The 14,868-nt window shown below is 41.0% G+C and overlaps 1 protein-coding gene across 3 annotated transcripts; it reads right to left on the bottom strand.

Moving 5' to 3' along the window:
• Positions 1-869: 869 nt before the first annotated feature.
• On the bottom strand, positions 870-14,044 carry LOC130319977 (uncharacterized). 3 transcript variants are annotated; one of them, XM_056553009.1, is made up of 13 exons: positions 13,810-14,044; positions 11,583-11,623; positions 10,392-10,463; positions 6,460-6,504; positions 5,911-5,958; positions 5,078-5,185; positions 3,927-3,980; positions 3,661-3,780; positions 2,520-2,567; positions 2,351-2,434; positions 1,944-2,177; positions 1,537-1,816; positions 870-1,038 (listed from the first exon to the last, which is right to left on the bottom strand). In XM_056553009.1, the coding sequence occupies exons 2-11, from the start codon at positions 11,616-11,618 to the stop codon at positions 1,971-1,973; spliced, it is 822 nt and encodes a 273-aa protein (XP_056408984.1). In that variant the 5' UTR covers positions 11,619-11,623; positions 13,810-14,044; the 3' UTR covers positions 870-1,038; positions 1,537-1,816; positions 1,944-1,970. The 3 variants fall into 3 exon arrangements, with proteins under 3 accessions (XP_056408984.1, XP_056408983.1, XP_056408982.1); XM_056553008.1 differs by having other exon boundaries at positions 1,676-1,816; positions 3,927-3,983; XM_056553007.1 differs by having other exon boundaries at positions 3,927-3,983.
• Between the last annotated feature and the right edge of the window lie 824 nt (positions 14,045-14,868).

The following is a 14,868-nucleotide window of genomic DNA, read 5'->3' on the forward strand; positions in this document are numbered from 1 at the left end:
CCATGATCTTTTTATACCCAGGACTGTATCTATAACAAGGGGGCATCCTCTATGTCTAGAGGAGAGAAGGTTTCTACACCAGCACAGACAGGGGTTCTCTACTGTAAGAGCAATGAGACTGTGGAATTCTCTGCCTGAGGAGGTGGTCATGGTGAACTCTGTAAAAGAGATCAAAAGGGGTCTGGATGCATTTTTGGAGAATAATAACATCGCTGGTTATGGATACTAGATTTATAGGGACAGAACGTTGATCCAGGGATTTATTCTGGTGCCATTTTGGAGTCGGGAAGGAATTTTTACCTCTAGTATGAGGGTTTTTTGCCTTCCTCTGTATCAACACAGTAGGGACTCATTAGGGTTATAGGTTGAACTTGATGGACTCTGGTCTTTTTCAACCTTATGAACTATGTTACTATGTTACACATGCATGGTCCAGCTCTATTCATTCTTTAAGGGGCTTTTGACCGAGTGTTTAGCTCAGAACCCCACTGATCAGCATGTTATTTCCAATCCTGTGACTAGGGGATAAAATGCTGAGATAAGAATCCCCCTTTAAGATGGATCTCACACAGTAGAGTTGCATGTGGACTATAGGGTTCCTGTGCCTCTGTACTATTCAGGTTTATTGTATGATACTAGAAGAAACAATTGCAATTTTGGTTATTTTTGTCTTACCAATCCCCTCTGGTCTCCACAAGCAGGCCATACAAGGAGGGTGGGGGTTGTTCTCAAGATTGGTGCAAATCCTTGAGGGACCCACAACTATTACATATTTATGACATTTTGGGAAATGTAAGTACTGTTACGATTCATAAAGATACTTAGATGCACAGATAAGTAATAAACAATGATTTTATTAATTTCAGGTCCCAAAAATGTTAAGTCCATAAATGAGGAGAGTGTAATGAGGACAAGTCCCAGCAGTGCTCCTCAGGGAACAGGTGCAGCGCAATAGCGAGGACAGGTACGTTTATGACCAAGGCCACAATCTTGCTCTCAGCTTTAGCTGTTTATCCACTGGTTTCATGAATCGTTATGCTAGAATAAAGAGAGACAAAATATATAAGGGAAAATTAGAATTCATACAGATATTTCTTTCTAGAACAGAGAACAGTCCCCATTATTATATTTTATATACTCATTCTATGCTTCTACAATGTAAGAGAAAAGCCAGACCCAGCCTGTTATGTGGGGGAAGGGCAATGTGAGAATATTTGAAGGAAACGGGGAGTGGGAGGAGTATAGCAGGGAAACGGTTGTTATATGGCATGGGATCAGGTGGGCATAATTCTGCTTGCCCGGTTGGCCTGTGTATTTTGTGGTCAGATGGATTTCCCTATATAATGGTTTCACAGGATTATTTGAGGCAATATCTTGGTCAGCTTTATTACATGTAGGTTCCCCTCCTGCCCTTAACTATATATTTCCAAAGACTGAGACACATTTGGAATTCAGTGTAGAGAGGTCCTGTATATTGTTGCAGTTTTTGCAAAGGAAAACACCTCAGAGTCGGCTGTACACCACAAATATGTGCACCTTGTAGTCCTTCAGTAACGACAGTCCATGTGGTTCACCATCTACAGGATAGCCTAGATTGTGGACATGATGCTCTGTTCCCAAATCAATAAACATCCCCAAAGTGATACAAAGGTATAGAAATAAAGCAGAACGGCACTTTTCAATAGGTCTCAATCCTTTTATTGTGGACATAGTGGAGTACACAGGCTTCACAGGGCATGTCCGGCTTCTACTGGCCCTCAGTACTCTATCGCTTCAGAGAGTCCCCCTGGCAGGAGGGAGATGTTCATAGATGTTTCTGGAAAAGAAAACAGATATTATTTATAACATTATTTATGACGAGTGCTCGATGTCCTTCACCGACCACAAGAGGATTGTGATATTACTGTGTGAGTGTAGAGATGTCAGCAATAACCGGCACTTACCTTGGACTCTCTTTTTTTTTTTTTTTGTCAGTGCTGTTGCAGGGCCCTCCGTAATCTTTGGGCCGCCTTCATAAGTCTCGATCTAAGGTTTCTATATAATCTCATGAATGGCCTCGATGTTATGGTGCAGTTGAAGGCACATGTAATGTTTATACTTATTAATTCCTCTGCTGATGTTGCTTCAGATGGTCTGCCGACATGACTGCGTGTGACCACCAGATTATCTCTATGTGCCTGTGGTGAATAAAGTGGTTATATGTTAGGCTTATTCTTGCATTGAAATACCACTACTCTCAGCATGTCCGGTCAGCCAAAGGCTGTCTGGGTATGCTGAGAGTTTTAGTTTTGCAACAGCTGGAGCCACACTGGCTTATAGACATAGCTCCATGTATTTGTATAGTACGTACCTCGCGGTCTGAGCTGTACCACTCACACATGGCCCTATACTCCGGCATTGAGGCCAACTCAGGCATGGGACCAATGAACCAATCCTAGTATAAGATGCCAGAAGAAATACACCTTATTAGATATTATTCTTATTATTATATTACATATTATTTATGAGAAGAAACTGACCTCCGGGATGACTTGTCCTGGGTATCTTACGGAGTACCTTGGTTGTGGCTGAAAACATAAAAGAGGAGACATTAATATTACATAGTAGAGTGCTCTCTGGAATATACAGTCGGCCAAGATCATGAAATTAAAGATTCCTGGGGGTCCTGAGTCCTTCAAAGAGGCCGGAAGAAGCAAGCACTAGTGTGCTTCTTTTTGCATTAGATTTGCAAATTACTTCTATTTAAAAATCATAACCCTTCCAGTACTTATCAGCTGCTATATGCTACACAGGAAGTTCTTTTCTTTATAAATTTCCTTTCTGTCAGACCACAGTGCTCTCTGCTGACACCTCTGTCCATTTTAGGAACTGTCCGGAGCAAGTATGTCATCTGCCACTTCATTTATAGACAATGGGGCTAATGTATAACCAGGAGTGGAGAACCTCTGGTAAGTCTGGCCTCAGCCTTCGGCTGGATCCTCACATTTTTTGCCTATGTGGCACACTACTAGAGGAATTGGCCCATGTTAGGGGCATGATGGAGGAGACAGACACGGGACTTTCTACCCTTAATCATAAAACCCAGGCTATATATAGAGGAGCCCAGTGTATGGGGGTGTCCTGATTCTCCTACAATAGTAGATATCAGGGGATTAAATGATCTGATATGTGTAGCCTAGCTCCAGCTATGGGATTCATCTTAGGCTATGTTCTCAAGGAAAATCTCTGCGTGAACATTGCCCCTGAGAGCGGAGCGCCGGCATAACATACTATTCTTTCTGCGGACACTGGAATTTAATTTCACGTTTAAGGTACGTTCCCACCTGGCGTATTTTGCTGCGTATTTGCTGCATATTTGCTGCTGCATATTTTCTTTCCCATTGACTTCAATGGGAAATAAAATACGCAGCAGCAAATATGCAGCAAATACGCAGCAAAATACGCCAGGTGGTAACGTACCCTTAATGTTTCTGGTGCAGAAATTCTGCCCTCTGAACAGAGCGGCAGGATCCAATTGAATCTAATGGGACACTGCTGCTGCGGAATCTCTGCGGAATTCCCTGCGGAAATTCCGCCGTGCAAACATAGCCTTACACAAAAAGTCATTGGCATTATACAGAAGTGTTATATAAAAAAGGTAAATGAATGAAAAGGGAATACCTGATCACTGATGCTGCTGATCGAGCCGATAGGACAGATGGGACTGTTAGGACGGATGGGGCTGATGGGACTGTATTCATCCGAACTTGTTGTTTCCTCATCTGATGAAGAACTATCAGTCTGAGTATAATGGGAGATAAAGGAGAGGTCCAGGGTTACCATATGTGCTATTGTTATAAGGCAGATATATAACAAACAGGGTGTTCTACACAATAAATTAATGAAATAAACATTACATATAAACAATATGAAAAGTATAAACTAACCAGGGAGCCAGGACAATGAAGAAAGATGTGCTGAGGACACTGGGGTGCTGGGACCTGCTAAGAAAATACGGGAGAAGATCAGATAAAAATCAAAAGAGTGTTTTATTAGTATTTTTAAGCTAAAGATGAGCATAGCCTTAGAATAGATAGATAGGTAGATATAAGATAGATAGATAGACGGATAGATCGGTGGATATAAGATAGATAGGTAGGTAAATATAAGATAGATAGGTAGATTTTTTTTTGAAGAGCCGAAGTGCGTGCTCCCAAATCACCCAAGTGCAAGTAACAAGTGCAAAAGTGTTCACACAAAAACCGTGCACAAGGATGCGGTCCATTGCAAGCCCTTCTCTGAAAGGAGAGGCCCCCCAACTAAACCAAACCCTTCGCCTCCGGGCCATAAGACACCTGCGATGTTCCAGGTACAATGTCCCCTTTGGCTTAAGCTACTCAGGGACCGAAAAGTGTTCCCGGCGGGCAACTAGGCGTTAACCAGATTGCCACCAAGGAACCAGTAAAACCGGTTTGGAACTCATGCTGAAGCAGGAGTACCACAGGGTATGGCAAGGAGGTGAGGAACCTAATGACCACACACTCACCTCCCCTAGACTGGCAGGAGGGACACCCAGAAGGGCTACCGCATACTACCAAATCCTTGTGACACATAAAGAACACAAACGTGAGCACAGTGACAAAAACACATAATAGAAATAAGTGAATGATCTATAAAAATCCTCTGCAGATCAAGAGCCAGAAGGCCGGAACGCTAGAGGTGAATGCTCAGAAGAATGAGAGAAAAAAGTGCGTGCTTCGTGCCATCAGTCAAGTGGGGTAGCCAATCCCAAGTGAGTTCCGGCACCCTGGGGTCACCACTCCCAGGGCACTTTTGCACCTCGGCCTTCACTCTACTAGAACCTTAGGGCCAAATCCAGATGGCGCAGGTCGCTTCAGGCTCGGCCGCCGGATGCACATGGCTTACCCTGGTACACCTGGACTGTTCTGTGTGGTTCCCATCTCCTGCCTTGGTGGTCTCCCACACCGCCAACTAGCTAAAGAGGTACTACACTTGATCTTAGCCAAAAGGCCAAGAAGCGATTTGGCATTATACATAAGTGTTACATATAAAAGGTAAATGAAAGAAAAGGGAATACCTGAAGGCTGATGCTGCCGATGGAGCTAATAGGACTGTTAGGACGGATGGGGCTGATGGGACTGGATTCATCCGAACTTGTATCCTCATCTGATGATGTGCTATCAGTCTAAATATAATGGGAGACAAAGGAGAGGTTTTGTTATAAGGGAGGTATAAAACATAATGAATTAAATAAACATTACAAATACATTTTTTTTAAGAGCCGAGGAACGTGCTCTCGAATCACCCAAAGTGCAAGAAAAAGTGCGAACGTGTTACACTAAAAAATGTGCACAAAGGATGCGGTCTATCGCAAGCCCTTCTCCGACAGGAGAGAGGCCCCCAACAAACCTTACCCTTCGCCTCCAGACCAAAAAGTACCTGCGAGGTTCCAGGTTCGATGTCCCTTTTTGCCAAAGCTACTAAGGGACCACATATGCTTCCGGCATCTCCCTTGGCGTTATCCAAGGTATCTGCCCGCAGAGCCGTTACTGGTTGGTAACCTGCCCAAGCAGATAAATAAATAGTAAAATATCCAGTAAAAAGGTTCAGCAGCACACCAGAAGAATTGCAAATGGGGATTTTTAATGTCCCATGTTCAGATACAACGTTTCAGCATGAGATGCTTGAGAAAGGCAGTGGGAAACTGCTGAAACGTTGTATCTGAACATGGGACATTAAAAATCCCCATTTGCAATTCTTCTGGTGTGCTGCTGAACCTTTTTACTGGATATTTCTATACTGTCTGCGACCGGGACTGTTTAAACTAGCCAGCACCCACCAACTACACTTTACTCTGGCTGTGCTGCCTCAACATCCGTTTGCTAAATAGAAAAATACATAGATACAAACCTCAGAGATGGTAAACTGGGCGAGCTGACAGGTAACTCTTGGGAGAACCTGAAATAGAAGCATCAATAAGTTTAAAGGAAAACGATCATTCTGTTCCCCCATACTGAACTCAATACACTGGGTTATAGTGCGGGGGAACAGGAGACGATGCGGGGTCTCTGACTAAGATACGTACCTGCAGCTCGGAGCAGTGTCCCTCTGATGGTCCGCTTCTTTCTTCGGTGAATTGCGCACAGGAGGCGGGCCTACCAGGGGAGCTTGAATATTTCATGGGCGCTGGTCACGTGAGTGGTTGCGCCTACTGAGTGCTCACATGACCAGCGCTCATGAATATTCAAATTCAACCAGCGGGCCCGCCTCCTGCACAATTCACTGAAGAAAGAAGCGGACCTTCAGAGGGACACCACTCCGGGCTGCAGGTATGTATCCTAGTCAGAGACCCCACATCGGTCTCCTGCTCAGATGTGAACAAAGCCATAGTCATTTCTTCTTGCCAAACATAATGAAGTAATAAGATATAGATAGAAGGTAATGCAAAGAGAATCTAACCTGTACGCTGTCCTCAAGGCACTGCCCAGGTAGATGTGCCGTAACCTGTAAGACAAGATGGGAGAATATCATATAAAAGTCCTATATAATATGGGAGAATATCATATAAAAGTCATATATAATACGGGAGAATATCATATAAAAGTCATATATAATATAGGAGAATATAATATAAAAGTCATATATAATATAGGAGAATATCATGTCAAAGTCATATATAATATGGGAGAATATAATATAAAAGTCCTATATAATATGGGAGAATATCATATAAAAGTCATATATAATATAGGAGAATATAATATAAAAGTCCTATATAATATGGGAGAATATCATATAAAAGTCCTATATAATATGGGAGAATATCATATAAAAGTCCTATATAATATGGGAGAATATAATATAAAAGTCATATATAATATAGGAGAATATAATATAAAAGTCCTATATAATATGGGAGATTATCATATAAAAGTTATATATATATCTGTCATCAGCCTTCTCTTGTTATGCCTGATGAAGCTGCGCATGCGCAGCGAAACGCGTTGCATTTAATAAATCCATATCATATCAAAGTCATATATAATATGGGAGAATATAATATAAAAGTGATATATAATATGGGAGAATATCATATAAAAGTCCTATATAATATGGGAGAATATCATATAAAAGTCATATATAATATAGGAGAATATAATATAAAAGTCATATATAATATAGGAGAATATAATATAAAAGTCATATATAATATAGGAGACTATCATATAAATGTCATATATTATATTAGAAACTATCATGTAAACATCATACGTTATATAATATGGGAGACTATCATATAAAAGTCATATATAATATAGGAGACTATCATATAAATGTCATATATTATATTAGAAACTATCATGTAAACATCATACGTTATATAATATGGGAGACTATCATATAAAAGTCATGTAAAGTATGGGAGAATATCATATCGGCTTCAGATGTTATATAATATTTAAGACTTTAACCTCTTCGGACGCAGGGCGTATGCAGTTTGCTGTCTGGGCATGCTGGGATTTGTAGTTTTGCAACATCTGGAGGGCCACAGTTTGAAGATCACAGTACAGTGGTCTCTAAACTGTAGCCCTCCAGATGGTTAAAAACTGCAAATCCCAGCATGCCCAAACAGCTGTCTCGGCATGCTGGGAGTTGTAGTTGCATACATCCAGCTGTTGCATAACTACATCTCCCAGCATGCCCTTCGGAGATCAGTACATGCTGGGAGTTGTAGTTTTGCAACAGCTGGAGGCACCCTGGTTGCAAAATAGTGAGTTAGGTAACGGAACCTAACTGAAGGTTTTCCTACCAGTGAAACTTCTTTTGCAACAGCTGGAGGTTACATTCACACCGGCAGGTTTACACTAAGTTCCCTGCCTCAAGTTTGAGCTGCGGAAAACTTTCTGCCGCATCGTAAACTCCTAGCGGGGAACTCACTGTAAACCCGTCAGTGCGAATGTACCCTAAAAACACTACACTAACACATAATAAAGGGTAAAACACTACATATATACCCCTTATACTGTCCCCCCCCCCCCCCCAATAAAAATAGAAAACATATCGTAAAAACAACAACTCCCAGCATTTCTGGACAGCCACTGACTGTCCAGGCATGCTGTGAGTTTAGCAACAGCTGGAGGCACCCTGTTTGGGAATCACTGGCGTAGAATACCCCTATGTCCACCCCTATGCAATCCCTAATTTAGTCCTCAAATGCGCATGGCGCTCTCTCACTTTGGAGCCCTGTCGTATTTCAAGGAAACAGTTTAGGGCCACATATGGGGTATTTCCGTACTCGGGAGAAATTGAGTTACAAATTTTGGGGGGCTTTTTCTCTTTTTACCCCTTATGAAAACGAAAAGTTGGGGTCTATATCACCCGGTTAGTGTAAAAAAAAATAGTGTTTTTACACTAACATGCTGGTGTTGCCCCATACTTTTTATTTTCACAAGAGGTAAAAGGAAATAAAGACCCCCAAAATTTGTAACGCAATTTCTCATGAGTACGGAAATACCCCATATGTGGACGTAAAATGCTCTGCGGGCGCATAACAAGGCTCAGGAGTGAGAGTGCACCATGTACATTTGAGGCCTAAATTGGTGATTTGCACAGGGGTGGCCGATATTACAGCGGTTCTGACATAAACCCCAAATAAATAAATACCCACATGTGACCCAATTTTGGAAATTACACGCCTCATGGAACGTAACAAGGGGTATAGTGAGCCTGAACACCCCACAAGTGTTTGATGAATTTTTGTTAAGTTGGATGGGAAAATGGCAAAAACATTTTTTTTTTACTAAAATGCTGGTGTTACCCTAAATTGGGTAAAAAATTTGAAATGGGGTTACAAATTTTGGGGTGCATTTTCTCCTATTACCCCTTGTAGAGATGTAAAATTTGTGGAAAAAACTGCATTTTAGTGGAAAAAAATTTAAATTCATTTACACATCCAACTTTAACTAAAAGTCGTCAAACACCTGTGGGGTGGTAAGGTTCACTGTACCCCTTGTTACATTCCCTGAGGGGTGTAGTTTCCAAAATAGTATGCCATGTTACAAATATTGGGGGGCATTTTCTCCTATTATTTCTTGTAAAAATGTAAAATTTTTGGGGAAAACTGCATTTTAGTGGGGAAAAAAATTCATTTACACGTCCAACGTTAATGAAAAGTTGTCAAAACACCTGTGGGGTGTTGAGGCTCACTGGACCCCTTGTTACATTCCCTGAGGGGTGTAGTTTCCAAAATAGTATGGCATGTGTTTGTTTTTTTTTTTTTTTTTTTTTTTTTTTTTTTGCTGTTCTGGCACTATAGAGGCTTCCTAAATGTGACATGCCGCCCCAAAAACCATTTCAGAAAAACTCAATCTCCAAAATCCCATTGTGGCTCCTTCCCTTCTGAGCCCTCTAGTGCACCCACAGAGCACTTCACATACACATATGAGGTATTTCCTTACTCGAGAGAAATTGGCTTAAAATTTTAGGAAGATTTTTCTCTTTTTACCCCTTGTAAAATAGATTTTGAATTTAACTTTGCTGCTATTCCTGTGAAACACCTAAAGGGTTAAAGGGGTATTCCAGGCAAAAACTTTTTTTTTATATATCAACTGGCTCCGGAAAGTTAAACAGATTTTGTAAATTACTTCTATTAAAAAATTTTAATCCTTCCAATAGTTATTAGCGTCTGAAGTTTTCTGTCTAACTGCTCAATGATGATGTCACGTCCCGGGAGCTGTGCATGATGGGAGAATATCCCCCCATTATCTTCATCTGATCTGACAGCATGTGAGCATACCCTGATACTGTCTTTAACAATATTTAAAATATTACAAACCAGAATAGAAAATAAATGTAAAAAAAAAATTTGCTGTTGTGCACCCATTTCTGTCTAACTGCTCAATGATGATGTCACGTCCCGGGAGCTGTGCAGTTCCTATGGGGATATTCTCCCATCATGCACAGGTCCCGGGACGTGACATCATCATTGAGCAGTTAGACAGAAAACTTCAGAAGCTAATAACTATTGGAAGGATTACAATTTTTTAATAGAAGTAATTTACAAATCTGTTTAACTTTCCGGAGCCAGTTGATATATAAAAAAAAGTTTTAGCCTGGAATACCCCTTTAAGGTGAAAATGAGCTGCGTCCTTAAGGGGTTAAATATGATATAACTTTATATAAAAATAATCCTATAACTTTATATGTTGTACAGTATAGGAGACTCTCATAAAGGGCACTGAGCCTGTATAACAATGGGTTAAGACTGTATGGCTCCGAGCCCCGCAGTCCAGGCCCCGTACCAGTGTACATGAGTCCATACAGAGGAGCCCGATACAATAATGGGGGTATTCTTCTTACTATAACACATATATGATGACAGCAGACAGTACCTCAGCGTTATTCTCCATCATTTCATCAGTAGGTGAAGAAGGTGGAGGTGGTGGTTGTCTCCTCATATTCTCCTATAGTGAACATAGAAAAGAGGAAGAAAAGATCAGAAACATGAGAACATTAAAGGGATTATCCATGAATACAAAAACAGAGCTAATTTCTTTCAAAAACAGCTCCACATCTGTCTCCAGGTTGGGTGTGGTATTACAACTTGGCTTCATTCACCTCCATGGAACTGAGCTGCAGAACCTACCCCAACTTGGAGACAGACGGGGAGCGTTTTTTTGGAAAGCAATTAGCTCTGTTTTTCTGTTCCTAGATAAGCCCTTTAAAGGGGAACTCCGGTGTAAAATATTATTTTAAATCAACTGGTGCCGGAAAGTTATACAGATTTGTTAATTACTTTTGTTTAAAAATCTTAATCCTTCCAGTACTTATCAGCTGCTGTATGCTCCAAAGGAAGCTGTGTAGTTCATTCCAGTCTGACCACAGTGCTCTCTGCTGACACCTGTGTCCATCTCAGGAACTGTCCAGAGCAGGAGAGGTTTGCTATGGGGATTTGCCTCAACTGGAAAAAAAAACTACACAACTTCCTCTGTAGTATAGTAAGATTATTAAATAGAAGTAATCTACAAATCGGTATAACTTTGTGGCACCAGCTGACTTATTCTCCACCGGAGTACCCCTTTAAAGAGAACCGACACATAAAAGATTACCAGTGTATATAACAGTATCCTGTTAGATCAATATACATACAGGGATATTATCTCTATCAGTTTTAGGCTACAGCAGTGGTCTCCAAACTATGGCCATCCAGATGTTGCAAAACTACAACTCCCAGCATGCCCAGACAACTAATGATACCCGGGCATGGACCATGAATGTTAAGCAGATTACAGTCTGTCTATACCTGATGCCAGCTCACTAGAGGATGACCAGACTGTATGAGTAGAATGGAGTCTGTATAAGGGATTTACTGATTCTCTACACCAGTGTTTCCCAATCAGGGTGCCTCCAGCTGTTGCAAAACTACAACTCCCAGCATGCCTGGACAGCCAAAGGCTGTCCAGGCATGCTGGGAGTTGTAATTTTGCAACAGCTGGAGGCACCCTGGTTGGGAAACCCTGCTCTACAGATATGTTATAGAAGCTACAAATATCTAGATAGATGATTCAGATAAGACAAATTACCTCATCGGGGGAGTCTCCTCTTCTCCAATTATCCATTGTGACTGAGGAAATAAAAATAAAATCATCTTAATAATATAATAAAACAACAAATAAATACAAATTCTGTAGTGTCTTTAAAGGGGTACTCCCGTGGAAAACTTTTTTTTTTTTTTTTTTAATCAACTGGTGCCAAAAAGTTAAATAGATTTGTAAATTACTTCTATTAAAAAATCTTAATCCTTCCAGTACTTTTTAGGGGCTATATACTACAGAGGAAATGCTTTACTTTTTAGATTTCTCTGATGTCACGACCACAGTGCTCTCTGCTGACCTCTGCTGTCCATTTTAGGAACTGTCCAGAGCAGCATATGTTTGCTATGGGGATTTTCTCCTGCTCTGGACAGTTCCTAAAATGGACAGCAGAGGTCAGCAGAGAGCACTGTGGTCATCAGAGAAATCTAAAAAGTAAAGCATTTCCTCTGTAGTATACAGCCCCTAAAAAGTACTGGAAGGATTAAGATTTTTTAATAGAAGTAATTTATAAATTATTAATGTGATATTTTGTTAGGATGGAAGTGCCATTAGGGCGGTCCTTAGTAAAGAGGGGAAGGGACCTAAATTGTGGGAAACAGGTGTCATTCCTCATTTATCAAATGTTCTTTAAAAACTAAAAACCTTGTCTTCTCCTATTTTATATTATCAAATGTGTGATACCTTTGAATAGGGAATTTATACAGTTTATACAGTATATCAATGTTTTCTAACCAGTGTGCCTCCAGCTGTTGCAAAACTACAACTCCAAGCATGCCCGGACAGCCTATCTCATGTGTATATCTGTTTATACAGTATATCAATGTTTTCTAACCAGTGTGCCTCCAGCTGTTGCAAAACTACAACTCCAAGCATGCCCGGACAGCCTATCTCATGTGTATATCTGTTTATACAGTATATCAATGTTTTCTAACCAGTGTGCCTCCAGCTGTTGCAAAACTACAACTCCAAGCATGCCCGGACAGCCTATCTCATGTGTATATCTGTTTATACAGTATATCAATGTTTTCTAACCAATGTGCCTCCAGCTGTTGCAAAACTCCAACTCCAAGCATGCCCGGACAGCCTTCAGCTGTCCGGGCATGCTTGGAGTTGTAGTTTTGCAACAGCTGGAGGCACACTGGTTGGGAAACCTTGATATAGGAACTTATCCAAGTTATGAGAATCACACAAAATTCCTATAACATCTCGTTATGGTGAAGTATTAGGGGGAATAGAAATGACATTACTAATGTTGTGTGTGAATGTGGCCTTGTATGAGAACTCTACTATATATATATATATATATATATATATATATATATTTACTAGCTGAGTACCCGGCGTTGCCCGGTTTTTCCTTCCTAATCCTTGTTGGGGAGGAAAATAAACAAAGGAGGAAGCTTTTGACTTCCTATCCCGACCTCCTATCCCAACCTCCTATCCCGTCCTCCTATCCCGTCCTCCTTTCCCATCCTCCTTTCCCGTCCTCCTTTCCCGTCCTCCTTTCCCGTCCTCATATCTCGACCTCCTTTCCCGTCCTCTTTTCCCGTCCTCCTATCCCATCCTCCTATCATGACCTCCTATGCCGTCCTCCTATCTCGACCTCCTATCCCGTCCTCCTATCCCGACCTCCTATCCCGACCTCCTATCCCGACCTCCTATCCCGACCTCCTATCCCATCCTCCTATCCCGGTTCTCCTATCCTGGTCCTCCTATCCCGACCTCCTATCCCGACCTCCTATCCCGACCCGTAATATGTGTACCAGGTATTGAAATATCTCCAGCCGTATGGAAGTTATGTGGGAACATACATTTCCCATTGATTTGCATGGGACTTTAAACAAAAACCCTGACCCTCACAAATGGGGGTAGTTAAGGGTTAAATTAACTATCCTATATTTTAAGTGGACATATAAGTAACATATGACCAAGTATTATCGAAATATCTCCAGCCGTTTGGAAGTTATGCAGTAACATATATTTCCCATTGACTTGTATGGGACTTTAAACATAAACCCCGCCCCTGGCAAATGGGGGTGAGTAAGGGTTAAATCACCTATCCTATGTTTGTTGATGATATATAAGTAACATGTGGCCAAGTTTCATGTTAATATGTTTAGCCGTTTGGACGTGATGCTGGAACATACACACACACGTTGAGTTTTATATATATATATATACTGGGATTATAAGTAATAAATGATAAAATTCTTACCTTTGAGACAGTCACAATAATCAAGTAGTCGTGCAAGTCGCACTGTTGCGCAAAACGCGCCGCTGGTCCAGATGTTGTCACCAGAAGGAATATCACTAGCCAATAAACAGCAAGCGAAGAAAAGCTGCGCAAGTTGCGCAGTGGCGCAAAAAGCGCTGCTGGATCAGATGTTGTCACCAGACGAAACAAAACTAGCCAATAAACAGCAAGCGAAAGAAACACACACCGATCAGAGATCAAGTGCACACTGGGCTGAAATCAGCTGCGCATGGAATTACTAGCCTCCCTGTCATTATGACATCATCGATGACATCAGCATTACCTGTCATTTCTGCCTTACACAGGTCAGCCTCTACAGCCTGGACTATTCTGGCTGTGTATACACTGGATATGGCCATTTTACATAGCGCTGGAAGAAAGAGCCATAATTGTATAGAAGGGGACACCCCGCAGTATATACTTCTATATACAGCATCACTTCTAGAGATTGTATCACTGTGTGAACTGTCACTTCTGTGCTCACAGGGGGCGTCTCCTCATCATAACCCAATTCTGGAATAAAGCCGACCCGGCCATCAGCTGATAGGGGACTGAACCCCAAACTACAACTCTGGGCACAAAAAGGAATTGCTCACAAAAAAATAAATTAACCGCTTAAGGACTCAGCATTTTTCCATTTTTGCACTTTGGATTTTTCCCTATTTACCTTTTAAAAATCATAACCCTTTCAGTCTTGCACCTAAAAATCCATAAGATGGCTTATTTTTTGCGCCACCAATTCTACTCTGTAATAACTTTTTTTTTATTGTCATTTTACCCAAAAATCTACGGCAAAACCAAAAAAAAAAAAAAAAATCATTGTGCAACAAAATTGAAGAAAAAAAGGCCATTTTGTAACTTTTGGGGGCTTCCGTTTCTACGCAGTGCATTTTTCAGTAAAAATGACACCTTATCATTATTCTGTAGGTCCATACGGTTAAAATGATCCCCTACTTATATAGGTTTGATTTTGTCAGACTTCTGGAAAAAATCATAACTACATGCAGGAAAATATATACG

This window comes from Hyla sarda, unplaced genomic scaffold, assembly GCF_029499605.1.
Source record: "Hyla sarda isolate aHylSar1 unplaced genomic scaffold, aHylSar1.hap1 scaffold_2185, whole genome shotgun sequence".
Lineage (NCBI taxonomy): Eukaryota > Metazoa > Chordata > Amphibia > Anura > Hylidae > Hyla > Hyla sarda.